This window comes from Natrix helvetica (genome assembly GCF_964273705.1).
Source record: "Natrix helvetica genome assembly, chromosome: 14".
In the NCBI taxonomy this organism is placed as follows: domain Eukaryota; kingdom Metazoa; phylum Chordata; class Lepidosauria; order Squamata; family Natricidae; genus Natrix; species Natrix helvetica.
The window spans coordinates 6,163,581-6,190,616 of NC_138564.1; the positions used below are offsets into that span (position 1 = coordinate 6,163,581).

Here is a 27,036-nt window from a genome sequence, read left to right on the forward strand (position 1 = left end):
AGGGGCAATTAGCGCTACTGATTATGTATTAAGAAAATAAGTTTAAGATGGAAAATATGGAAAGAGGATCATAGGGCTGAAATTGGAAAAAATGGAAAATGGATTGTGCATATAGTAGTAATGACTTTATTGTCATTGTACAAAATAAATACAATGAAATTGGTTTTAGCCTCACTGGTGCAATCACATGGCAACAAACACAAACCACACAAATAGTATAAAGAACAATCCCAATGCAAGTAATTAGGGGAAAAGAAAAAAGAAAGAAAAACAAAAACTAGTCATACGTTTCCACGTGTGTGTGTGTGTGTGGAGTGATTGTGGTAGTGTTTTAAGAGTCTGACAGCACAAGGGGAGAGAGAGAGGGAGGGAGGGAGGGAGAGAGGAAGGGGGGAGGGAGAGAGAGAGAGAAGGAGGGAGGGATAAATAGATAGATGAGAGATAGATGTTGGATGGATAGATAGATGAGAGATAGATGTTGGATGGATGAATGATAGATAGATAGATAGATAGATAGATAGATAGATAGATAGATAGATAGATGATAGATAGATAGATAGATGATAGATAGATAGATAGATAGATAGATAGATAGATAGATAAGAGAGAGATGTTGGATGGATGGATGGATGGATGGATGGATGGATGGATGGATGGATGGATAGATGATAGATAGATAGATAGATAGATAGATAGATAGATAGATAGATAGATAGATGATAGATAGATAGATAGATGATAGATAGATGATAGATAGATGATAGATAGATAGATGATAGATAGATAGATAGATAGATAGATAGATAGATAGATAGATAGATGATAGATGAGAGAGATGTTGGATGGATGGATGGATGGATGGATGGATGGATGGATGGATAGATAGATAGATAGATAGATGAGAGATAGATGTTGGATGGATGGATGGATAGATGGATACATGAGAGATGTTGGTTGGATGGATGGATTGATAAGAGAATGTAAAAGAAAAAAACCTCGGACAACACTTTGTGCATAAATGTTATTTGTAATAAAACATTAAAAGCTTGTTTTAAAAAAAAACCAGTTCCAAGGACATCCATTGGCACCACTCAAGTGACCCTGAGGACACAGATAAACCCCCAAGTGGCCTCAACGACCCTCTCAAAGGATGCAAATGACCAGCAAGGAGCATAAATCCTTCCATTCCCCACCATCCACTCAGAGCTGAAGAAGCTTCTTGGATGAGAAGCAAAAGGTCTTCCAAGAAAAAACCAGGAAGTCCAGTTGCCTCTTGAAGAAAAAGAGGCACCTTTGGGACCACCAGGACCTGGACGACTGAGAATCTCCCCAGACTTTGCCCCCTTTAATTCTTATGTCCTCTTGCTTTGCAGGGGGAATGCCTCCCACCCCTCAAACCGTCAAGCTGATGGGTCAGAAGCAGAGCCAGCAACAGTACGACCCTTCCAAAGGTCCCCCGGTGCAGAACGCAGCCAGTCTTCACACCCCACCGCCTCAGCTGCCCGGTAGAATGCAGCCCGCCAACGTGTCTATCAGCTCCCACCCTCCAACGCTGCAGCTGGCGCCCCAGGCGGCTCAGATGAACGACCCTCCAGTGCAACAGGCGGCCATTCACGTCAAAGCTCAGTCCCAAAACGTGATGGTCACTGCTGCCGCCCCGGCTGCTGCATCCCACGGCCAGGTTCAAGCGCCGTCTCAGCCACAAGGGCAGCCGGCAACGCACGGACCGGGGCAGATGACACCCCCCTCCCAGGTGGTGGCCTCTCAAACTCCAGCCCCACAGCAGGTAGGCAGATGCAGGTACTTGGCATTTCAGTCAGGGCTGAAGAGTAAAGGCAGGGCTGTCAAACTTGATTTCACTGAGGGCTGCATCAGGGTTTGACTGGGGGTGGTGGTGCTTGACATCACTGGTGTCGGGGGCCTAGATAGGGCGAGGGGGGGGGGGATCCATTGTCTCCAGTGGAGGAATGTGATACCAGAGAGAAGGCCAAACCCTGGTCCTCCAAGAGCAGCGGTCAACAACTGCTAGTCCATGGACCACTGGTGGTCCATGAGAAAATTTTGATGGTCTGCAGAAAAATCATTTGCATTGTTTATATTGCACTCAATCAGGGGTCCTCAAACTACGCTCCCTGGGCCGGATACGTGCAATGAACGCTTGTGTTGCTGCAGAGAGTCTCCCCCTTTGGGGTCTTTTTGTGCAGGTCGGAGGGGGGCAGAAATTCCGACTTGGGGTCTGCTTCAGCCTCCTGGTGGGGGGCTTTGGGCGAAGGCTGGAGGGAAGCGCCGCTGGTGGCAAAGAGCCGGAGGGCCTCATTCCAGTGGGACTGCATCATGGCCTGGAACTGGCTGAACATCTCAGCCCACTGAGCCTCCAGGCGCCGTTACCTGGCCTTCCGCTCCCGCAGGTCTTCCCTCTGCTTGGAAAGCCTATGCTCCTAGTCCTCACTGAGGTGCTTCTGCTGAGCCTCCTTCTCGGTCAGATCCAATTTGAACTGAGCTGTTTTGCCAACTCTTTTCTCCTGGTGGCTGCTTAGCTCCAGCAACTGCCTCCTGTTGGGGCCCTAAGGAGCCCGGGTGGGCAGGCGAGGAGGGGTTAGGAGAGGAGGAGCGAATAGAGGCTGGAGAGGCGACCCTCGACGTGAGTGACATCGAGTTGGCCAAGTCATTAGGCAGATCATATTCGTGGTCCACGGGATTTAAAATTATCAATTTAGTTGTCCCTGAGGTCCAAAAGATTGGTGACCCCTAAAAAAAGACCCCGAAGGGAGGGACTCTCTGCAGCAACACAAGCGTTCATTGCACGCATCCATCCCAGGGGCCGTAGTTTGAGGACCCCTGATTTAGTGCAATATAAAAAATGCAAATAATTTATCTCTAGATCACCAAAATTTTCTCGCGGACCACCAGTTGGTGACGGCTGTCCTAAATGGTGAATTTGTGTATTTCTTTTCTTTTTGACTGCTTTCTCTAAAACAAAATATGATTTTATCCCTTGAAGCTATTCATTTTTCTAATCTTATATCCTAATGTTTGTGTCTTCTTTTAGATCACAACTCTGTCTCGTCCCTCATCCGACTCTAACCAAAACTCCCAGCGCATTTCGGCAAGTGTGGTTCCTCCTACCTCAAGCAACCCACCGACTTCTGCTTCCAACCCTGCCCCACAAACAACGCACTCAACCCAAGCCAGCAGGTCCTCACCAGGAACAACGAAGTCAACGTCTCCCGTGGCCTCCAAACCCCCAGGGTTGGCCGTGACAGCAACCCCCAAAACTCAGAACACAACACAAAATACCGCAGCAGGTCAGGATAGCACACACGAGAAGTTGGCTGAGCAAGTGAAGTTGGTGAGAGTTTTTCTGTCTCTTCTGATGCCAAAGCAACATTCAATTCAATTCAATTTCAATTTATTTGTGCTTCTAGACCGCCCCCTCTCCCAGAAGGGACTCGGGGCGGTGTACAGTCCATAGAGAATATCACAAAAATACAATAAAAAATTAAATATGTACAGTTTGGAGGAGGTTAAAATGCAATTAAAAGAACTGTACAAAGCTAAATAAATATAATTTTTTAAAATCCCTAAAACAGACACAACAGATTAAAAAACCCTAAGATAACCAGATAATAATACATTTGCCAGGAGGGACAGTTGTAATTATGCCAGGCCTGCTAATCGGAACAGGTGAGTCTTCAGTTTTTGCCGGAAGGAGCGGAGGTCAGAAGTGGTTCTAATGTCGGGGGGGAGGTCATTCCAGAGGGTTGGGCCCATCACAGAGAAGGCTCTACTCCTTGGTGTCGCCCGTTGGCATTGCCTAGTGGACGGCACCAGGAGAAGTCCCTCCCTGTGTGAGCGAATTGGCCGCAGGGATGTATGTGGGAGGATGCGATCCCGCAAGTAACTAGGTCCCGTGCCATGGAGCGCTTTAAAGATGGTAATCAGTACCTTGAAACGCACCCGAAAAACCACAGGTAGCCAGTGCAGTTCCCCAGTTGGGGAAAACATGTTCTCCATAGCGCTGCTTGGAGAGTACAAGGATTAGGTTAACACAGCCTGTTTGCCCATGGACTGAGTAGATTTTTTCCCCTCTGGCCACGCCTCCTTTGCCTCTTCTGGCTCAGTTTTAAAAACTCAGTCCGCCCGATAGGACGAGTTTGGGGAACACTCAGCATTGAGCAAATAGGCTGGGTTCTCCAATAGTAATTTTATGTGATATTTAGCTGTTATTAGGATTTTTCCCCAGGTTTTATTATTTTGATTTTTTATTTTCCCTTTTTTCTATTTTTTATCAAGAGGATTTACCTAACTAAGGCTGAGGCAGCGATCGGTTCCACAGCTGCTTAGTCGCAGCTGGGGGAACAAGCGAGGCCGCTTGTCCGGCGTCTGCTGGCAAGCGCAGGGAAGGACGGCAATCCCCGTGCTTCCCTGGTCGCTTTGGAGGAGAGGCTTTTAAAAAAGCCCTTGCTTCTCCAAACGGCGTCTTTTGCCGATCGGGAGAGCGGCGGCCATTTTGAAAAGCGCTGCTTTGGCGCGCTTTTCGGCTGCAGCCAATGAGAAGCGCCTGGCCCTTAAGTGAGGCTTTTGGCGCGCAGAAGAACCGGCGGCCATTTTTTTTTGAGTCCTTTTTGCCTCCGGAAAGCAGCAGCAAGCAGCAGAGCCTCTCCGCCTCTACAGACAGCCGCAGAGGATTGCGAGGGCTTGTCTGGGTCTCCAGCAAGCCTGAAGTTCCCCAGCCACCCAAGGGGAAGCGGCAAGGAGTGTCCTGGTGCCTGATCCAGCCTCCCATCTGAGTCTGCAGACGCTTCTGGAGCCGTCGGGCCAGCGTCCACTGCCCTTCCCTCAGCAGCGACCTCTTCGACTCAAGATCAACCAAGGATGGCTGATGAAGGTTTGGAGCGAAGGGAGGAGCTGGCAGGGCCATCTGCAAAGCGCAGTAGGCCAGATCCCTCAGGCCAGGGGAGAAAGGGAAACAAGGGCGCTGGGGGGAAAGCTTCCCACTCTGCAGCTGGGAGTAAGGCCCCCAAAATTCAAGGGGACAAGGGGCAGGACTCCCTGAAGGATAAGTCTGTTAGGCCCCAGGTTCCCTCTGCACCCTTACCAAGTGAGGCTGGGCCAGTTCCTTCCCCACCCATCCAGAGGGAGATAGAGCAGGGGGAGGAGATGGGGGATAGATCCCCATCCTTCTGTGATAGGGATTCCATGTCAGGATCCCCTGCAGCCTCTCTGGGTTACCCAGGTTCTCCTAGCTCTTCAGTCAGGGAGGATCTCCCCTCCTTTCAATATTGTTTTCATGCAGAGGATCAGAGAGATCCTCCTAGGGGTGCCAGGGGACAGGCCTATGCCCAAGCCAGACCTGTAGAGGACAAGGGCCCAGCTATGTCAGCAGAGATGAGGGATCTCATCACGCAGGCTATTTCCCAGGGTGTGGTAGAAGCCATGAGGCTACAGGAAGGCAGGGGTGGCAAGGCCTCTAGGCCTACTCGCCCCCTGGGGGAAAAGAGGACCAGAGTACTCGATTCCCCGGGCACTTCTATCACCACAGAGGTGTCTACGTGGGAGGAGGAGGCTGCTGAGGACTTTGCCCTCTCGGAGGATGAGGACATGCCTCCAGACAAGCCCTCTTTCACTGGTCTCTTTAAGCCAGCCCTATTCAAGTCCATCTTACACAAGGCCAGAGCCTCTACTGAGCTTGGTGCCAAAACTAAGGACAAGGAAGTCCCCTCTACTTCCCAGGACCTCATGGCAGGGTTGTTCAGCGAAACAACCCCTGACCCAGAACTGATACCAGTCCCTGACATGTTCATGGAGGTTATTCAGCGCCAATGGGCTCAGCCTGGTACCCTGGCCAATCCCAGTGGCGCAGACAAATCTCTGTACCCTTTAGAACCTAGACTGGAGGATGTTTTGAAGCCTCCAGAAGTGGATGCCCCTGTGGTCTCTCTGACCTCTAATTCTAATCTTCCGGCCGAGTTATTAGAAGGGTTAAAGGCAGAGGATAAGAGGGCAGAAAAGGCTTGTCTCAAAACGCACCAGGCGGCTGCCTGGGCGATCAAGACCTCCACTTCGGCCTCGTTCTTTACGAGGGCATCCTTATTATGGCTGCGCCAACTCAGATCTCAGCCCCCATCTGAAGCATCTCGTTGGCGACATGATCTTAACAAGATCATTACGGCTGTGGAATACGCCTCTGATGCGTCCCTGCACGCAGCGAAATTCGCCTCCAGGGCACTAGCGTCCAACATCACTTCTCGCCGCCTGCTTTGGCTTCGGCACTGGCAGGCGGACATGAAGGCTAAGTGGAAGCTGGCTTCAGCTCCTTTCAAGGGAGAGAACCTCTTTGGGGATTCCCTAGAGAAATTCCTAATTGAGACAAAGGATAAGAGGAAGGTTCTTCCTTCCACCTTCAGGAAGCATGACAGGAAAGGTCAGGGCTCGTTCAGGAAACAGGCCTTTCGGGCACAGGAAGGTGGCCAGGCCTCTTCCTCTTCTTATTCCTCCCAAAGACAGTTTAACCAGTCCTCTGACAGGTCCCAGGAACGAAACAACTTTTCTTCCAGGGGCAGACAATCCAATCAGGGGTCCTTTCGGAAGCCCTTTCGTGGGGGAGCCCACAACCGTCAGTTTAGACGTGGGAAGTGACCGTCTGGGGTCTCCTCCCATCGGGGGCCGCCTGCAATTCTATGCAGACCGTTGGGAGGAAACAACCTCGGACAAGTGGGTATTAAATACCATCAGGAGGGGTCTAACCCTGGAGTTTCTATCCTCTCCTCCGCGGACCTTTGTTCGCTGCCCACTATCCAAGAACCCGGTAAAGAGGGCTCTCATGCAGGCAGAGATAGATCATCTTCTGCAGATCAACGCAATAGAGGCAGTTCCTCCAGAACAGGAAGGGAGGGGGTTCTATTCCATTCTCTTCCTGGTCCCCAAGAATTCAGGGGGGTGGAGGGCCATTTTAGATCTGAAGCGCCTGAACAGGCATCTGGCCTACAAGCGCTTCAAAATGCAGTCTCTCCAGTCGATACTAAGCTGCATGCGACAAGGGGATCTGCTCACCTCCATCGATCTCAAGGAGGCGTACCTACATGTGCCCATCCATCCTGCACACAGGAAGTTCCTGCGCTTGTGTTACAACGGAAAGCACTTCCAATACAGGGCGCTTCCGTTCGGACTTTCTTCTGCACCCAGAACGTTCACAAAGCTTCTTGCAGCTGTGGCGGCCCACCTGCGCAAGCTTCCAGTCCGCCTGGAGTGCTATCTGGACGACATCATCATCCATTCAAGAACTCAGCAGCAAGCGGTGAGAGATGTAAACGTCACAGTTCACACCTTACAGGACCACGGGTTTTCCGTAAACATGGAAAAGAGCAACCTGACTCCTGCCACACGCATACAACATCTGGGCGCCATAATAGACTCGGTGTCTTGCCAGGTGTCCCTGTCTCCGGAAAGAATCCGCAACATCAGGAACAGAATCCGGTTGTGTCGCAGGAACAGGTCCTGGCAGGTAGTGCAGCTATCCCAACTGTTAGGGATCATGATTTCTTGTCTCAACATAGTTCCCTGGGCACGTCTTCATGCAAGGGAACTGCAATGGTTCTTACTTCCAATGCAAAGAGCAAAGATCAGCAACTCCACCAAGCAAGTTCGCATCCCACCAAGAGTGACTCGGTCTCTGAGTTGGTGGCAGTCTCGAGCAGTGGAGAAGGGTTGCCTATTCAGAGAACCCGACAGGATCGTGGTAACGACCGACGCCAGTCTCTACGGTTGGGGGGCGCATTGCCAAGGCCAGCTGGCGCAAGGCAGGTGGTCCAGCGCGGAGGCAGCCCGGAGCATCAATTGGCTAGAACTCAGGGCAGCCCGGCTTGCGCTGAGGAGATTTGCAGAACAGCTGAGGGGGCACCACGTTCTGCTGCTGACCGACAATGTGGCCACAAAGGCTCACGTGAACCGACAAGGAGGGACCCGCTCCAAAAGACTCATGTCAGAGGCGGAGGCCATAGGACGATGGGCAGAGATCCACTTAGCGTCGCTGAGGGCGGATCACATTTCCGGAACCAGCAATGTGAGTGCGGATTGGTTGAGCCGTCAGACCATCGACAACTCGGAGTGGCAACTTCATCCGGACCTGTTCGCACAGGTGGTAAGGAGGTTTGGTCTCCCACAGGTCGACCTGTTTGCCTCGGCGGCAAACACACAGCTCCAGCGGTTCTTCTCCCGCTACAAGTCAGCACAAGCGGAGGGGACGGATGCCCTGAGGTCCAACTGGCCTCCAGGGCTTCTATACGCGTTTCCGCCCCTCCCTCTGATCCCGCAGGTGATCTACAAGCTGCTGAAGGAGGGGGCGGAGCTCATTCTGGTGGCTCCACATTGGCCCAGGAGATCCTGGTTCGCGGACCTGGTCGATCTGTCTGTGGAGCAACCGTGGAGAATTCCTCCAGACCAGGTATCCTTGCGTCAAGGGGCCATCAACCATCCAGAGCCCCAATGGTTGCAGTTAGCCGTCTGGCACTTGAGAGGCAGCTCCTGAAGGACCAGAGCCTCTCAGACAACGTCATTAAAACCATCCAAGCTTCCAGACGTCCGGCCACTACTCGCATTTATGACGCGACTTGGGCTGCCTTTTCTTCCTGGTGCAGCAAACGGGACATTGACAGTGTGGAAGCGTCCATCCCTCAGTTATTGGACTTCCTACAAGAGGGCTTGGACAAAGGACTGGCACCAGCCACTCTCAGGCGCCAGGTTGCCGCATTATCCACCATCTTAGCCAGACACCAACCTCAATCCCTGAGTCTCCATCCTCAGGTCAAGAGCTTCTTGAAGGGGGCCTACAACATCCGACCCCAGGTGGTGCACAGGTACCCGACCTGGAACCTACCCTTTGTCCTGCAGGCATTGACAGCGGCTCCCTTCGAACCTTTGAGGAAGGTATCTCTTCGACATCTGACTCTTAAGACTGCCTTCCTCATAGCCATTACTTCAGCCAGAAGGGTATCTGAGATTGCGGCCTTCTCGGCCAAGGAAGAGCTGTGCATCATCCACCCAGACAGGGTCATCCTACGGTTAGACCCCGCCTTCATGCCGAAGGTGAATTCTCATTTTCACAGGTCTCAGGAGGTCATCCTCCCGAACTTCTGTCCCAGCCCTCAACACGCCAAGGAGCGCAGGTGGCACAAATTAGACGTGCGAAGGGCAGTCAGTATTTACCTGAAACGAACTAAGGATATCAGGCACTCCGAGGCCTTCTTTGTGTCTTTTCAACCAGGTTCCCTGGGTCGCAAGGTGTCGTCTTCAACCATAGGTCGGTGGCTGCGAGCTTGCATTAAGATGACATATGACCTTCAGGGCAAGCCGGTTCCACCTCGTGTGACGGCACATTCCACCAGAAGTGCAGCCACGACCGCGGCCTGGGCGACTCAAGCATCTATTCTGGACATTTGCAGAGCAGCCACGTGGGCGTCTCCCACGGCTTTCATTAGAAACTACAAGATCGATTCCTTTGCCTCTGCCGAAGCCTCCTTTGGCCGTAGAGTTTTACAGAAGGTTATTGAGGCTCCGGACAAGGTCACTTCTTCCCGCCCTGGGACACAATAGCTTGGGCATGTCCCAATCCTTGTACTCTCCAAGCAGCGCTATGGAGAATGACCGTTGTCTTACCTGAACGGTCGTTCTCATGGCGCTGCGGAGAGTACAAGACCCACCCAGGGTGATTGTTTAGCACCGAGATTGTATCTTTGCACAGGTGTGAGCTGAGAACGTCTTCGTCGGACAAGACCTCGTTTTTAAAACTGAGCCAGAAGAGGCAAAGGAGGCGTGGCCAGAGGGGAAAAAATCTACTCAGTCCATGGGCAAACAGGCTGTGTTAACCTAATCCTTGTACTCTCCGCAGCGCCATGAGAACGACCGTTCAGGTAAGACAACGGTCATTTTCCCCAACTGATAAGTTACCTGTTTACCAACCATCCAGCCATTTTAATCCATAGGCTGAAAGGTGGATGATGTCCTCCCCCCCCCCCCCCCCCCCCGACATCAGAACTACCACCGACTTCCGCTCCTTCCGACAAAAACTAAAGACTCACCTGTTTCGATTAGCCGGCCTGGCCCACTCATAGTTTTATCTTACCTCCTGGCAGATATTTTAATTGGGGAATTTCATGTGTAATTATTTTAAATTCAATTTTTTGGGGTATTTTTAAGGGTTGTTTTTAAATACTGCTTTTAATGCTTTACTTGAAGGTACAGTTTTATATAGCCTCCTCCATTTATGTATTTATGCATTTATGTATTTATGTATTTATTTATATGCATCCTATTTGTGTTTTAGCCTGACTGTACACCGCCCCGAGTCCCTTTTGGGAGAGGGGGCGGTCTAGAAATACGAAATAAAGTAAAGTAAAGTAAAAGTGTTTCAGGTTTAGGATTTAATTAACGGGACGCAGTGGTTCAGTGGCTAAGGCACTGTGCTTGTCGATCAGAAAGGTTGGCAGCTCAGTGGTTTGAATCCCTAGAGCTGCGTAACGGAGTGAGCTCCCGTGACTTGTCCCAGCCTCTGCCAACCTACCAGTTCAAAAGCATGTAAAAACGCAAGTAGGAAAATAGGAACCACCTTTGGTGGGAAGGGAACAGCGTTCCATGCACCTTTGGTGTTTAGTCATGCTGGCCACATGAACACAGAGACGTCTTCGGACAGCGCTGGCTCTTCGGCTTTGAAACGGAGATGAGCACCGCCCCCTAGAGTCGGGAAAGACTAGCACATATGCGCGAGGGGAACCTTTACCTTAACATAGTTGGAAGGGACCTTGGAGGTCTTCTATCCAACCCCCCTGCTCAAGCAGGAGACCCAATTCCATTTCAGGCAGATGGTTAACGGGATCTATTCATAAGTAAGTGGGTATTAGATCGCATCCTTTGTTATTATCAAACAAATGTACCCAGTGGCATTTATGCAATACTGCTATGCAGATATTTTTGGAAGCAAAATGTATTCCTTACTTCTGTTTTTGTTCTCCAACCATCCATAAAATAGCTCCCATGTCATATATGTTCTTTCTTCTTTATAGCAAGCAGTAATCTGTTCATTTCTGCACCTTCTAACATTTCCCTTAATCACATTCTCATCCGTAGGGAATCTCATCCCTTTTCCAATTTTGTGCGAACACCATTCTAGCCGCCGTTAATGCATGTCTGATTAAATGTGCATTTCCTTTACTGTATGTTTCGGGCGCAACCCCCCAACAAAAATATTTCTGGTTTGTAAATCAACGTGCTGCACTATCACCTTTGCTCCCGGCATCTTTCGATGTCGCCAGAAACCCCACTCATTGTTCTCCCTTGTTTGCCTCCCCCAGGAAAACCAAGTTCATCAGCGCATCGCGGAGCTGAGGAAGGAAGGCTTGTGGTCTCTGAGACGACTGCCCAAACTCCAGGAGGCCTCCAGGCCTAAATCTCAGTGGGATTATCTCCTGGAGGAGATGCAATGGATGGCCACAGATTTTGCCCAAGAAAGACGATGGAAGATGGCCACTGCCAAAAAGGTCTGGACTGTCGTTGTTTGTAATTCTTTAGCAAAGGGGCTCAGTGGCAAAGACGCTGAGCTTGTCGATCAGAAAGGTCGGCCGTTGGGCGGTTCGAATCCCTAGTGCTGCCTGCGTAACGGAGTGAGCTCCCGTTAATTGTCCCAGCTTCTGCCAACCTAGCCGTTCGAAAGCACGTACAAAATGCAAGTTGAAAAATAGGGACCACCTTTGGTGGGAAGGGAACAGCGTTCCGTGCGCCTTTTGGCGTTGAGTCATCCCGGCCACATGACCACGGAGATGTCTTCGGACAGCGCTGGCTCTTCGGCTTTGAAACGGAGATGAGCACCGCCCCCTAGAGTCGGGAATGACTAGCATGCATGTGCGAGGGGAACCTTTACCTTTATCTTGTATGGGAGCTTTCAAAAAGTTAATGATTAATGCAAAAAAATTAAATAAATAGCTGGCTTTTTCACGTGGATGAAATATATATGTATGTATGAATGTATGTATGTATGTATATTTCGTATGGCGTCACAGAGTACAACACAAATGCATGAAAAATTCACAAAAGACAGCCTATAAAATGCCCGTCAAACATTTTATAGCTGTCAAAGACAGAGAGCTGGGATAAATTGGTGGATGGCCACACTGTCTAGCAATCCTTCTCTAAAATTTTTATGTCAGATGGTCAGGACGGTGGCGCGCTACCACAGTGAGAAACAGCTTAATGCAGAGCGGGCGAAGAAGGAAGAGAAGATCAAGCTCAGGCGCATCGCTGCCACCATTGCCAGAGAAATAGAATATTTCTGGTCTAATATTGAACAGGTAAATCCTTCTCTTTCTTTGCCAGTCATTTGTGAAACCCTCGAAGTGGGTGTGGGGGGAAATGGCTCCCTGGGACCTGGTATTCTGGTGACCCTGGATGGCACCTAGAAATCCACATTTCGGATCCAGAAAAATTGCACGTAGCTTTGACCTTCAAATTCCCAGCTTCTCTGAGTGTGAAAAACAGTCATTGTGTCAAGGTTCCAAATATCATCCAGAATTAAATCGGAGTCCAAGGCAAAGCATTGCTCTAAGTTCCAATTTAATAAGAGAGACCTGTTGGCACAAACTGTGGGAAACCCGAATCTGAAAACTTCCTGTGGTTTCCACCCAGTTGAAAGTTCACGATCTTGTCCCCACTCCCACAAGTCCATCCCATGGTCCAATCTTCCTCTGTCACGCTGGCATCTCCACCCATCCACTTCCGGTCAGGTGCAGAGGTGCAGAGACAAGGGATGACCTTGGCCTTCTAGAAAGGAATGTTTTATTTTGACAACAACGCATTCTACTCCTTACTGTTCCCCCTCCCAATTACACCACTAATGAAACAGCAGAGTAAAATAATAGAGAGAGGGACAGGCCAAAGATCCAGCAAGGAATATGGCTGAAATACACGCAGATTTGAATTTTGCTGAGAATTTTAACCAAGAGGCATTTTGCCCGAAGCTGTTGCAGTTCCTTTGTCTGGCAGGAGGGAAGATCACTCTGTCCCTACTCTGGATGTTTTATCTTCCCGAGTGAGTAATTATCATTGTATACCTTAAGCAAGGCAGAGATAACGGGGCTAAATTTGACCGAGAAAGGTGAAAGCAGAATATGGGTTACATGGCTTTGTGATGATCTCTTCCTCTCGTTAGAAGATTCTTTCTAAGGTGAAATAGCACCTTTTATTTGTTTGTTTGTTTGTCAAACATGTACAAGGTGACAGTATAGGTAGGAGCATAAACATGAACAAAGGAAGTAGGTGCAGATGAGTGGGGACAGTAGGACAGGGACGGAAGGCGCACTGGTGAGCTTATGCATGCCCTCTTTACGGACCTCTTAGGAATGGGGTGAGGTCCACGGTAGACAGTTTGAAGTTGAAACTTTGGGAGTTTGAGGATGTAACAACGGAGTCAGGTAGAGCATTCCAGGCGTTGACCACTCTGTTGCTGAAGTCGTATTTTCTGCAATCGAGCTTGAAGCAGTTTACCTTGAGTTTGTAACAATTGTTTGCCCGTGTGTTATTGCGGTTGAAGCTGAAGAAGTCATTGACAGGTAGGACGTTGTAGCAGACAATTTTGTGTACTATGCTTAGGATGGACCGCAGGCAGCGCAGTTCCAGATTCTCCAAGCCCAAAATTTCGAGCCCGGTGGCATAAGGGATTCAGTTGTGAGCAGAGGAGTGAAGGACTCTTCTCGTGAAATACCTCTGGGCTCTCTCAATCGTATTACTATCCGATATACAGTGTGGATTCCAGGCAGACGAGCTGTATTCGAGAACCGCCCTTCGAAAGGCGCCCTTACCTGGATGACATTGCTTAGGGCCCCTCAATTCAGTTTCCCTGCTAAGTTCGTCCTGCTGACACACAGCCGACGTAAAGCGAATGCAGTCCTCGTCATAAATCAACAAGCGAGGTTATAAATCTTATTCCTGCCTTTCTGTCTTTCAGGTGGTCGAAATAAAGCTGCAGATTGAATTCCAAGAGAAAAGGAGAAAAGCATTGAATTTAAAAAGGCGTGCCAAGAAAGGTAGTTTCCCTTTTCGTTTACAACATGAGGTTACAATATTGCAGATTAGGAAGTTGTGGGGTGGGGTGGGGGTGTCCTTGGTGCTCTCTGAGCTGTGTGTGTGTGTGTTTCTAGCAGACATTTCCTTACCAAACTAGGTGAGGTCATCAGTGCGGTGTCATTTTGCGTTATTGCAAAGCGGGAAGCACGTTCTTGCTCAGAGTTAACAGTGACTTTTAAAACAGGTTTTGGGACTGGCTAGCCTAAATAATAATAATTAAAAAAAAGAATTAGGGGTAGCAGCATTCCAGTATTTGAGGGGGTGCCACAAAGAAGAAGGGGGTCAATTTATTCTGCAAAACTTGAGAAGGCAGGAGGAGAAACAATGGATGGAAACTAAACAAAGAGAGAAGCAACCTGGAATTGAGGAGAAACTTCCTAACAGGGAGGGCGATTAACCATTGGAAGAGCTTGCCACCAGAAATCATGGGTGCTTCATCACTGGAGGTTTCTTAAGAAGAGACTAGACAGTCACTTATCTGAAATTGTATAGGTTCTCCTGATTGAGCAGGGGGGCTGGACTAGAAGACCTCCAAGGTCCCTCCCAGCTCTATTCTAATCTAAACATTATCTTTTCACTGGGTTTACTTTCTTGCTCCCGGCCGAATTGACACGCTAGGCTAACATATTAAGTTGGCTGACTTAAAAAGTGCTTTAAAAAGATAACCATTTTGCAGGTAAAGACACCTGGAGACACTTGGAGGACATCCTTCTGGAAAAAGGAAACAAGTCGGTAAGGGAGATTTCCCCCCCCCCCCCCCCCCGTCTCCCTGTTGATAACTCTGGACGGATTGCATGTTTGACAATTGTTGAGATTACAATTTTTCAAGGAGGATATTTAGAGAGTGGTCGAACTGCGGCCAGTAAACAGCTTTCTCATATATAAGGAATATAACGGGAAGATGGAAAGTGGTGTATAATACAAAGCCATTGTTGGTCAGTTTCCTCGGATGACCTTTGAAGAAGGAAGCAGGTTAACGTGACAGCTCAGTGGTGGTTATTCAGCCGGTTTGGACTGGTTCGGGCGAACCAGTGGTGGAAATTTTGAGTACCATATTTTGCGAAGTATAAGACACACCTTTCCCCCCCCCCCCCCCAAAAAAAGAGGATGAAAATCTGGGTGCATCTTATACACCGAATACAGCATTTTTTACCTCCCGAAACCCTGCCCCCTTTGCAAAAATGGCCATGCATAGCCTTTAGGAGGCTTCCAGAGTGCTCCTCGGGGCTGGGGAGGGCAAAAATGAACAAAAAATGTGCCGTTTTCACTCGCTTTTGCCCCCTCAATCCGCAGCAGCACTTTGCAGGCCTCCCAAACACTATGCATGCCCCTTTTCTGGGCAGAAAATGGGCCCGTTTTCACGAAAAACAGACCATATTTTCCTTGTTTTTGGACCTGCCCCCAGGAGCACTTTGCAGGCCTCTCAAACCCTCTGCATGCCCCGTTTTTCACAAAAAATGAGGCGTGCAGGGGGTCTGGGAGGTCTGCAGATTGCAGAGACTTTTTTAAAAATATTGACCTCTTCAAAATCTTGGTGCGTCTTATACTGCGGTGCGTCTTACATTCCGAAAAATGCAGTAGTTCGGAGAACCGGCAAATGCCACCTCTGGTTGGTCCCACCCTCCCACCTCTGCCGTTCCCTGTCCTATATTCCCTTGTCTTTTTTTGGCTCAGCTGATTCACGGGAAGTGCACTCTCATAGAACCGGTAGGAAAAGGTTTGAAACCCCACCACTGATCAAGCTATATGTTGATCTCTTTCAATAATGTCTGCTGCGGTGGGCAGATGTTTTTCCACGGGGGTTTGTGAGTGTGGAATGATGGAGATCTTCCCCATCCTCTTCTTCACAATTTTTTTTTGGGGGGGGGGATGTTGGTCCTTTCCTGTTTCTCCTTTGAGGTAATGAACAATAAATCATGTGTTAGATGGAAGGGATAAGGGCTAAGGACCCTTCTGAAACTGATGCAAAACCTTTATGCTATATTCGTTTTGTAGGGTTCGTGGTCTTGTAGAAGAAAGAGAAAAGCCAGCACATCTCTAACAGACGATGAAGGTCAGTCCCCCCCCCCTTTTTTTTATATATAAAGTTTTTTTATTAGATAAACATTAAAAACATTGGATGTAGTGCGACATTTCTGGCATAAACGTTTCCATATAGTGATTAGATCTTACAACGATTACATTTTATATCCATCACATGGGTATGTGTAGTCAGTCAGGTTACCCGTCCATTGATCCTTTCTTTTATATAATTACTAACCATACAAATGCATATCCAATTCCTATCCATCACATGTTCTTAATACCATATTTTACGATTCTTAATTTATCTGCGTTTTTCTGTCCTGGCCTTTTCCCCTCAATTCTAACCATCGGTCCCATTTGTCCCAGATTTCGTGATATTCCGTCCCACCCTCGCCTTTGAGCTCTTAGAGTCAGTCTGTCCATTTCTGCGCACGTCAGTATCTTATTTATTGTTTCTTGTTCCGAGGGAGTCCCTTTGTTTTTCCATTTTTTTTTTTTTTGTGCAATAAAACAAACAAACATTCTTGCCGCTGTTAAAATTCGCTGCATGAAATATAGTCTGTCAGGGGAAATTTCACCCTGAGCTAATGAGGTGTAGACCGTCGGCTTTCCTAAAAAGTATATCTTCAGAAAAAGCGAAAAAAGACCCGATAACATGTTCTAATTAAAAACAAACTTTAAAAAATAAGAAATAAACAAATCTATCTAATTGTTACATTTTGGCAAGAGCAATTGTCATCCACCTTCTTGGCAGACGAATAGAAGATCAAAAGTAAAGAAGTCTCTGGAATGTGTGATATATTATGAAACGTGTTAAGAAGCATGCACAGTGAATCATTGTCAGATAAGGCCAGTGACCTGAGCGATAAACTATTCAGTTCAGCTAGCAAACAATTAACGCAGTGACATAGTCCACCTTTGCCATGTTTTTCTTTTGCGCTGATCCACCCGTTTCATCTCATCTGCTAATGTTGCTCCAACAGCGTGACAGGAGATGTGAAATCTGAAACCAAATAGCTACGGAAGTTCTCAGCCATCCAATTCATGGTTGTCCCCAAAGTGCTTTTTTCCCCAAGAGGCAACTGGACGTCCTTTGTTTTTCTTTGAAGGCGTTTCGCTTCTCATCCAAGAAGCTTTTTCAGCTCTTAGGAAGACAGCAAAGTCCACATTCTGGACAGAGAGGACCGCTGGTTTGAAAGAGGAGTCAAAGGGGCCATCAATGTCAAAATTGAACGGCCCTCTCTCAACAGAGGGGGAGGGATACGACCTTATCTATCTGCAGTCTGCAACACAGTCCTTTCGATGGTTCCAAGAAGGCTCCACTCACAATTGCACCACTCAGCTGACCCTGAGGACACAGATAAATCTCCAAGTGGCCTCAACCCCTGTCTAAAAGGACGCAAATGTCCAGCTGTTTGCAAGGAGTATAAATCCTTCCATTCCCCACCACCCAGTCAGAGCTGAAGAAGCTTCTTGGATGAGAAGCGAAACGTCTTCGAAATTAAAAATGAAAGTCCAGTTGCCTCCTGAAAAAAAAGCACCTTTCGGACTGAAAGAAAACAGTACAGCTCCAATTTGGGATTCTGTTTTAGTTCCAGAGGGAAACTGTTTTGCTTTCACACCCACACACAAAGCCGCCTCAATTATTCTTGCATGTATTGTATTATATTGTGTATTCTTGCATGTATATGGCTATTCCTTCCTCTCTCTGGCTTGACCCGTGGGCCTGACATTTTCTTTTCAGCGGAAGATGAAGAGGAGACAATAGAAGAGCAGGAAAAGAAGGAAGGGAATGTCAACCATCAGATGGAGCTGTCCACGCTGGCGAAGGAAGGTGAGTGCGTTGACGATTCTAAAGGAACCGGGGCCGGATAGGCTAGTGAAGAGAAGGACCAGGGGAGACAGGAGAGCAGTCTTCCTATATTTGAGGGGGTGCGAGAGAGAGGAGGGAGTCAAGCTATTTTCCAAGGCACCTGAAGGCCAGACAAGGAATAATGGATGGAAACTGACCAAGGAGAGATTCAACCTGGAAATAAGGAGGAATTTTCTGACAGTGAGAACCATCAACCCATGGAACAGAAGTTGCCTTCAGAAGTTGTGGAAGCTTCATCACTAAAAGCTTTCAATAAGAGACTGGACTGCCATTTGTCAGAAATGGTGTAGGGTTTCCTGCTTGGACGAGGGGTTGGACTAGATTACTTTCAAGGTCCCTAACAAATCTGTTAATCTGTATCTGTTTGTGATGTCCATGAAGTCAGGGCCTCATTAGCCAAGGATCGGTCATAAAAGTCATTTATTTTCAAGGCCGTTGCAACTTTAAACAGTCACTAAGCAAATAGTTGTAAGTCAAGGACCCTTTCAACTCTGTTAATATGAATCTATCTAAGATGATCAAAGGCCTGGAGGCTAAAGCATACAATGAACGGTTGCAGGAACTGGGCATGGCTAGTCTAGGGAAGAGAAGGACCAGGGGAGACATGATAGCATCCTTGCAATATCTGAGGGGCTGCCCCAGAGAGGAGGGGGTCAAGCTACATTCCAAAGCACCCAAAGGCCAGACAAGGAATAACAGATGGAAACTGACCAAGGAGAGATTCAACATGGAAATAAGGAGGAATTTTCTGACGCTGAGAGTAATCAACCCATGGAACAGAAGTTGCCTTCAGAAGTTGTGGGAGCTTCGTCACTGGAGGCTTTCAAGAAGAGGCGACTGACATCTGTCACAAATAATATAGGGTCTCCTGCTTATGCGGGGGGTGGTGGATTAGATGACCTACAAGGTCCGTTCCAGCTCTCTTAATCTGTTAATTCTGTGTCCCGTCCCCCCCCCCCCCCAATAGCTGAGCTGCCTTTGGATGATCTGATGAAGATGTACGAAGGAGCCTTCGCTGAGAGCTTCCACTGGCCGCAGCCGAAGCCAGAAGAGGAGACAAGCGAAGAAGGTACATCCTGGCAGAGTTTCCTTTCCAAATGCTTTCCTAGAAGGGACCAGCTTAGATTCAGAGAGGTGGATTTTTTCACCTTTCCGTCACTCAGCTCCATTAATGTAATACTTGGCGTGTATATGGAATTTTCAGGTATTCGGAGGGGCATTTTGAGATATTCAGGAGGGATTAATCCCCCTCCCATGGCCAGAACTGCTCCCATCCTTTCACTTTCCAAAAGGCCTCTGAAGACATGTCTAAGCCAACTAGCCTGAGGCCCTAATGGAGGTGTGGCACGTTGGAGGTGGCTGATGGGATAGAGAACACCCCACTTTTTCTCTCTACTCCCTCCCTCTCCATCCTCCTTCGATTTATTTAAATTGACTTTTTAAAATATTTATTGTTCTAATGTTTTATTCAGTGTCTGGCTTTCAGCGAGATGGGTGGCATACCATTTGGACGAAGGAAGAATGAATGAATGAAAGAATGAATGAGAATATCTAGCATAGCACTCATTAAAACAAAGCAGAGGGTTTTATTTATTCTTTATCTAGAAATGGAAGATCGCCTATGAATGAATGAATGAAAATATCTAGCATAGCACTCATTAAAACAATAAAAGAGGGTTTTTTTAAAAAAGCTTTTATTCTTTATTTAGAAATGGAAGATCACTTATGAATGAATGAATGAAAGTATCTAGCATAGCACTCATTAAAACAATAAAAGAGGGTTTAAAAAAAAAACTTTTCTTCTTTATTTAGAAATGGAAGATCACCCAGCCGAAACGGAACTCTTTCAAAAGGAGGTCATCTCGATTGAATCTCTGCTTAGCATCGAGCAGTACAAGGGGGCCGAGAGAATGATGGCCAGCAAGAACCGCGGACGAGATATAGCCGAAGTGGCCGCCACAGCGGAAGCCCTGTTGCCGAAAGGCAGCGCCCGGATCACCACTGCGGTACGTCCATCTGCGTGGGTTGATCTTGGTTTCACTGGTGGTAGGCAAGCAGTCCTTGACTTATGACCTTTAAAAATATATATATATTAATTTTCTATTAATTACATTCCTTTTTATCATATATATAAATATTTTTTAAGATGTATGTAAGTATTGAATACATGAACAGTGTGGCATCGAGGTATTCTTAGTTTTGATACCAAGTAATAGTAATAATATTGACAATTTTAGTAATCTTGGTTACATTAATCATACATCATTATAGTAACATTATACATAATGTATTATTTACATTCCTTAGTGCTTAATGGACATTGGGTTGTCTGGGTATTTAATTTGCTTAACATTACAAATGCCATCCTTACTCTGCCTCCCCCTTTTCCAACCACTGGTAAAAGAAATTCCAAGTTTTATATCCTGTGTCTTCTTTCTGTTTGATTTTCAATATAAGTCTGCCCATTTCTGTACAGTCTAATACCTTCTTCATTATCTCTTCATCTTGGGGTGTTTCTTCGTCTTTCCAATATTGTGCCAAAGATAATCCTCGCTGCTGTTAAAACATGTAATACTAAATACATACTGTATTTTTTGGAGTATCAGACACACCGGAGTATAAGACACACCAAGATTTTGAAGAGGCAAATTTTTTTAAAAAAGGTTTTGCACTCTTCAGACCTCCCCAAAATAGCCCATTTTTTTTCAAGAAAAGGGCATGCATAGCCTTTAGTGTTCCTGGGGACTGGGGGGGGGGGGGGGGGCAAAGATGAGCAAAAAATGGCCCATTTTTCGCTCATTTCTGCCCTCCCCAGCCCCCAGGAGCTCTCTGAAAGCCTCCTAAAGGCTATGCATGGCCATTTTGGTGAAGGGGGCGGGGTTTCGGGAGGCCAAAAATGCTGTATTCAGTGTATAAGACACACCCAGATTTTCACCCTCTTTTTGAAGGGAAAAAGGTGCATCTTATACTCCGAAAAATATGGTACTTCTCATCAAATTTTCCTGATATCCCTAATTAAAAAATCCCTTCAGTTTAAAAGTCTACATGTTCACCTATTATCTTTTCTAGTCATCAGTATATTTCTGCGCATTTTTTTTAAACACAAGTCCACCACTTGTGATGAAATGCGCCCATCTTTTGGTTACATTTCCAACATTTGCTAGACGATGTTTTTCAACATTCTAGCTAACCTTACAGGTGGTAAACGGCCATCTATAAAACATTTTATATACATTTTCTGTATAAGTAGTTGCAACCTTTCGTTTATTGGTCAAAGTTCAGACAGCTGGACAAGAAAAGTAACGTACGACTGTTTTTCACCCTTAACGACTGTGACTGCATCCCCACGGTCATCTGAGCACCTGGATTTTGATTCCTTATAACCATGGGGATGCCGCAGAGGCAACGGTCCTGAGTGTGAAAAAGTCCCTTGTTGTAACTTTGGAACAAGGTCCCTAAATGACCTTGTTGTAAGTCGAGGGCAAGGGTCACGAAGGGAGCAGCATAACGTCACGGAGAAGAAGAAACGTGTTTGCACAACTTTTTGCAGGTCAAATACAACACCCCTCCCCTCTTGTACGGCTCCCTCCGAGAGTATCAGAAGATTGGCCTCGATTGGTTGGCCAACTTGTACAAGAAGAAGCTGAACGGCATCTTGGCTGACGAAGCTGGCCTCGGGAAGACGGTGCAGATCATCGCCTTCTTCGCACACCTGGCCTGCAACGAAGGTAGGCGCCCTTGTGTTGCGTAAACGGGCCAGGTAGCGAAACGGAATAGGTGTCAGGGCTGCAGTCATATTCCTTTTAGGATTTTGGGCCTGCCACACTTTCTATGATTTTACTATGCTGTTTCATTAGTGGGGTGGTTGGGAGGGGGAATAGTAAGGAGTAGAATTGTAGAATGTGTTGTTGTCAAAATGAAACATTCCTTTCTAGAAGCCCAAGGTCATTCTTTGTCTCCGCATCTCTGCACCTGACCGGAACTAGATGGGTGGAAATGCCAGCATGGCAGTAGAAGATTGGACCATGTGATGGACTTGGGGGTGTGGGGGCAAGGTCTTGAACTTTCAACTGGATGGAAAACCCAGTTAGCTTTCAGATTCGGGTTTTCCACAGTTTGTGCCAACATGTCTCTCTTATTAAATTGGAACTTGGATGAAAGCTATGCCTTGAACTCTGATTTAATTCTGGGTGATATTTGGAACGCTGACAATAGGAATAGAACAGAGGAGGAGTGGAAGGAGAAAGGGAGACGGAGAAGCAGAGAATAGAATACAACAGAACAATTTGACTCCCTCTTCTTTGTGGCAGCCCCTCAAATACTGAAATACTGCTATCCTGTCACCCCTAATTCTTATTTTCTTTAGTCTAGCCAAATCCAAATCTTGCAAACATTCTTCATATGGTTTAGTCTCCAAGCCTTGGATCATCTTAGTTGCTCTTCTCTGAACTTTTTCCCAAAGTCTCAACAATTTTATTTTATTTTTTTGTAATATGGTGACCAAAAATTAGTTGCAGTGTTCCCGATGTGGTCTTACTAGGGCTTTATAAAGTGGTACGAGTCCTTCACATGACCCTGATTCTATGCCTCTGTTTATACAGCCCAGGGATGGATTCTTAGCCTCTCTCCTTGGTTTTCCTTTCCAGGGGATTGGGGTCCTCACCTTGTCGTCGTCCGAAGTTGTAACATTCTGAAGTGGGAACTGGAGCTCAAACGTTGGTGCCCCGGCCTAAAAGTCCTGCTCTACATCGGTACCCAGCGAGAACTAAGAATGAAAAGACAGGTAGGTGGTTTTATTAGTTTTCAAATCCTGTGTTTGTGTGTGTGTGTGTGTTTGTTGTTGTCAGAGTTTGCAGGCGAAATCAAATCCAGAAAGCACACATAGGTAACTGATTCAGCAGGATTCATTAACTTCTTTATATATATATATATAATAACAACACATGAATAAATGTACAATGCCAACAGCTGATTTTTCCAATGTGGTAGAGAGGAGAAATTGTAAGCAGGTTCAGACACGGGCAGGCTATACAGAGAATGAGTTTCTTTTAGTTTCAGTTCAGAACTGAGCCACACCCAGACCCCAAATTGTTTCTGCTCCCATTGGCTGACCTTGTTACTAAGCCTTATTCATTGGCTGACCTTGTTACCATGTCTCTGCCGGTTCATGAATATCCTGACAGCGTTTACCACAAATTCCGCCCCCACCCGCCCTCCTCGATCCGTTGTCCCAAAGGTGCTTTTCCTAAAGGCAAATTGGACTTCAGCCACAGAGCTGAAGAAGCTCCTTGGATGAGAAGCGAAACGACTTCAAGAGAAAAAACAGGAAAGTCCAGTTGCCTCCTGAAAAAGCACCTTTGAGACAACCAGGACCTGGATGACGGAGAATCTCTACAGACTTTTAGCTACACAATTTGGGGTGAAGACCTTTTGAATGTTGTGGGAGTAGAAATAGATTTCCAGAGGAAAATAATTGCAGACTACAGGAACCATTTGCAGCACACAGGTGACCTCTGAGGACACAGATAAACCTCCAAGTGGCCTCAATGACCCTCTAAAAGGATGCAAATGACCAGCTGTCTGCAAGGAATATAAATCCTTCCCAGATAAACCTCCAAGTGGCCTCAATGACCCTCTAAAAGGATGCAAATGACCAGCTGTCTGCAAGGAGTATAAATCCTTCCCAGATAAACCTCCAAGTGGCCTCAATGACCCTCTAAAAGGATGCAAATGACCAGCTGTCTGCAAGGAGTATAAATCCTTCCTTTCCCAAGAAAGTACAGCCATGGTTGTCCTTTGGGACAACCATGACCTGGATGACGGACAATCTCCATAGACTTTCACCCATTTGGTTGTGAACTGAGCTAGACTGACTTCTAAACTGGTTCACCCTTCTTTGGATTCTTAAATCCAGCCAAATCCGTGTTCCTCAATCTTGCCCGCTTGAAGATGTCTGGGCTTCAACTCTCAGGATTTCCCAGCCAGCGTCTGGGGTATGTGGGGGGTGGGGGCTTTCTCAACCAACGGTTTGCTTGAAAGAGTTTGGATTGACTTGAGTTTGGGCAGTCATGGCTTGAGTTTTCCTAAGCCACAGTTGGGTTTTCTGACGTTATGGTTTGTGAAGAACATGGAAGTTACTTCTTCTTCAGAAAGAAATGTTTAGGTAGATGTCAGAGGTTTCCCTGGAATGTTGTCACTCACCTGGAAGAAAACGGGGGAGTGGGATCAGGGGAACATTCCTGCCACAGTTTTTTTTAAATCCACAAGTTAATATAGGTGTAGATTCCAAGTTCTAAATCTTTCTTTACTTTGCCTCCCTCTCTTCCTTCCTCCCTCCCTCCCCCTCCCTTCTTCCTTTCCTCTCTCCACCATTCCCTCCCTTCTTCCCCCCTCGCTACCTCCCTTCTACCCTTCCCTCTTTCCTTCTCTCCCTCCCTCTCATTGCTCCTTCCTTCCCTCCCTTCCTTCTCTCCCTCCCTCTCATTGCTCCTTCCTCCCCTCCTTCCTTCTTCCCTTCCTTCTCCCCTTCCTTCCTTATTTCCTTCTCTCCCCTTGCCCCTCCCTCCCTCCCCTCCCTCCCATTGGGCCTCCCTCCCTCCCTTCCTTTCTTCCTTCCGTAGCAGTGGACCGAACCCAACAGTTTTAACGTCTGCATCACCTCCTACAAGCAGCTCTTCAAAGGCCACCAAGCCTTCATGAAGATACGATGGAAGTACCTCATGGTGGACGAGATGCAACAGATTAAGAACATGACGGAGAAGCACTGGGAAGCCCTCTTCCACCTGCGCAGGTCTGGACCCGGTCAAAATCTTATATATTTTTATATATCTCTCTCTATAAAACTCTGGAACGCCTCGAGCAATTTCAACCAAACTTGGTACACAGACGACATACCCTCTGGAGACAAATACTGTGGGGGGTAAGACACCCCTAACATGCCTCGGGATGAGTTTTCTGCTGAGATACAGCAGAAAATGTACAGAAAGTACCGTAAAATGGCTTCTAACGTACTGCCGTAAAATGGCTTCTACTGTACAGCACAGTGGAATTGCCGTGTAAACGGCTTCGCAGTACTCCACAAGGGGGCTCCCTCTGGTAAGGGGGAAAATTCAATATTAGAAATTACGTTTTGTCCGGATTTTTCCCCCCTATAAATAAATACCCGGGTAACGCCAGGTTATCGGCTAGTAAACTATTAAAAAAAAAAAAAGTATCCATGGAAAGTTTGGACCTTCTGACTTTCAAGGTTCTGTTGATGTAGCCTTACGCTAAACTAGAAGGAGGCCATTTGATTGGTGTTTCTTTGTCTCGTTTCTCCGGGAGGGCTTACACTGTGCCACCCCCACCCCCCCACCTCTCTTTGCAGTCAGTACCGCTTACTTCTGATCGATACCCCCCTGCACAACACCTTGATGGAACTGTGGACCATGGTGCACTTCCTGATTCCGGGAATCTCCAAAGCTTACCTGGATTTCCCGGTGAAAGCGGCCAACGAGGAGAATCAAGACTACTGCCATAAGCTGGTCATCAGGCTGCACAGGGTGAGTCTCTCAAGGCAGGCGTTGGTATTGGGCCCAGGGCAATCGGATTGGGCAAAGGTTGTTATGTTGGAAAGATAGAAAACTGGCAGAAGAAAAAGTGGTTCATCAAGGCTGCCCTTTGAGTTTATTTCCTTCCTTCCTTCCTTTCTTCTTCCTCACTCCCTCTCTCCCTTGGTTCCTTTCTTCCCTCCCTCTCATTGTCCCTTCCTTCCCTCCCTCCTTCCTCCCTCCCTCCCTCTCATTGTCCCTTCCTTCCCTCCTTTCTTCCCATTCTCCCTTCCTTCCTTCCCTCCCTCCCTTTCTCCTTCCTTCCTTCTCTCCCTCACTCCCTCTCTCCCTTGGTTCCTTTCTTCCCTCCCTCTCATTGTCCCTTCCTTCCCTCCCTCCCTCCCTCCTTCCTCCCTCCCTCCCTCTCATTGTCCCTTCCTTCTCTCCTTTCTTCCCATTCTCCCTTTCTTCCTTCCCTCCCTCCCTTTCTCCTTCCTTCCTTCTCTCCTTCATCACTCCCTCTCTCCCTTGGTTCCTTTCTTCCCTCCCTCTCATTGTTCCTTCCTTTGCTCCCTACCTCCTTCCTTCCTCCCTCCCTCCCTCTCATTGTCCCTTCCTTCCTTCCCTCCCTCCTTTCTTCCTCCCTCCCATTGTCCCTTCCTTCCCTCCCTTCTCCCTCCCTCCCTCCCTCCCACCCTCCCTCCCTCCCTCTCATTGTCCCTTCCGTCCCTCCTTTCTTCCTCCCTCCCTCCCATTGTCCCTTCCCTCCCTCCTTTCTTCCTCCCTCCCTCCCTCCCATTGTCCCTTTCTTCCCTCCTTTCTTCCTCCCTCCCTCCCTCCCATTGTCCCTTTCTTCCCTCCTTTCTTCCTCCCTCTCATTGTCACTTCCTCCCTCCTTCTTTCTTTCCTTTTCTTCTTTTCCTTCACTTTTAATTTTTATCAAATTGAAACTAATTTAATAATTCATTATTTTTACTAATTTTAATTTTATTTTTTCATTTTTTGGCCGGACGATGTACATCTGTTTTACACCCACCCACCCCAATCGTGTTTATTTAAGCTTCATTTCCTAACAGCCGACTCTGAAAGTTGCTTCCAAGCTGCCACTCCTCTTTGTGCGAAGGGATATCCTTGAACGTCTGAATATTCACCACCGCTTCCTCCTCTCCTCTGCAGATGATCCAGCCGTTCATCCTGCGCAGATCCAAAAGGGACGTGGAGAAGCAGCTGACGAAGAAGTACGAACACGTCCTCAAGTGCCGGCTTTCCAACCGGCAGAAAATGATGTACGAAGACGTCATCCTCCAGCCCGAGTAGGTGTCTCTTGAGTGGAACATCGAACCATTCACGAATCCTTCACGAATCCTTTAATCATTAACACGATCCCCCTTTTACGACCGATCCTTGGCTAATGAGGCCCTGACTTCATGGACATCACACACAGATACAGATTGACAGATTTGTTAGGGACCTTGAAGGTCATCTAGTCCAACCCCTCCC

At 47.4% G+C, this 27,036-nt stretch overlaps 1 protein-coding gene across 14 annotated transcripts in view; it reads left to right on the plus strand.

The window, feature by feature from the left end:
- The window catches only part of EP400 (E1A binding protein p400), a 97,797-nt gene that overhangs the window by 17,716 nt on the left and 53,045 nt on the right, over positions 1 to 27,036 (plus strand). For 13 of the 14 annotated variants that reach the window (XM_081966805.1, XM_081966811.1, XM_081966813.1 and 10 more), the window contains 15 exons: positions 1,374 to 1,786; positions 3,050 to 3,349; positions 11,346 to 11,531; positions 12,198 to 12,338; positions 13,991 to 14,069; positions 14,786 to 14,841; positions 16,105 to 16,162; positions 17,879 to 17,968; positions 18,975 to 19,076; positions 19,820 to 20,013; positions 21,558 to 21,735; positions 22,654 to 22,790; positions 24,628 to 24,797; positions 25,374 to 25,548; positions 26,713 to 26,849. In XM_081966805.1, coding sequence (XP_081822931.1) covers positions 1,374 to 1,786; positions 3,050 to 3,349; positions 11,346 to 11,531; positions 12,198 to 12,338; positions 13,991 to 14,069; positions 14,786 to 14,841; positions 16,105 to 16,162; positions 17,879 to 17,968; positions 18,975 to 19,076; positions 19,820 to 20,013; positions 21,558 to 21,735; positions 22,654 to 22,790; positions 24,628 to 24,797; positions 25,374 to 25,548; positions 26,713 to 26,849 — 2,416 coding nt within the window. The remainder of the gene's footprint in view (positions 1 to 1,373; positions 1,787 to 3,049; positions 3,350 to 11,345; positions 11,532 to 12,197; positions 12,339 to 13,990; positions 14,070 to 14,785; positions 14,842 to 16,104; positions 16,163 to 17,878; positions 17,969 to 18,974; positions 19,077 to 19,819; positions 20,014 to 21,557; positions 21,736 to 22,653; positions 22,791 to 24,627; positions 24,798 to 25,373; positions 25,549 to 26,712; positions 26,850 to 27,036) is intronic. The other variant, XM_081966812.1, reaches the window with a different exon arrangement.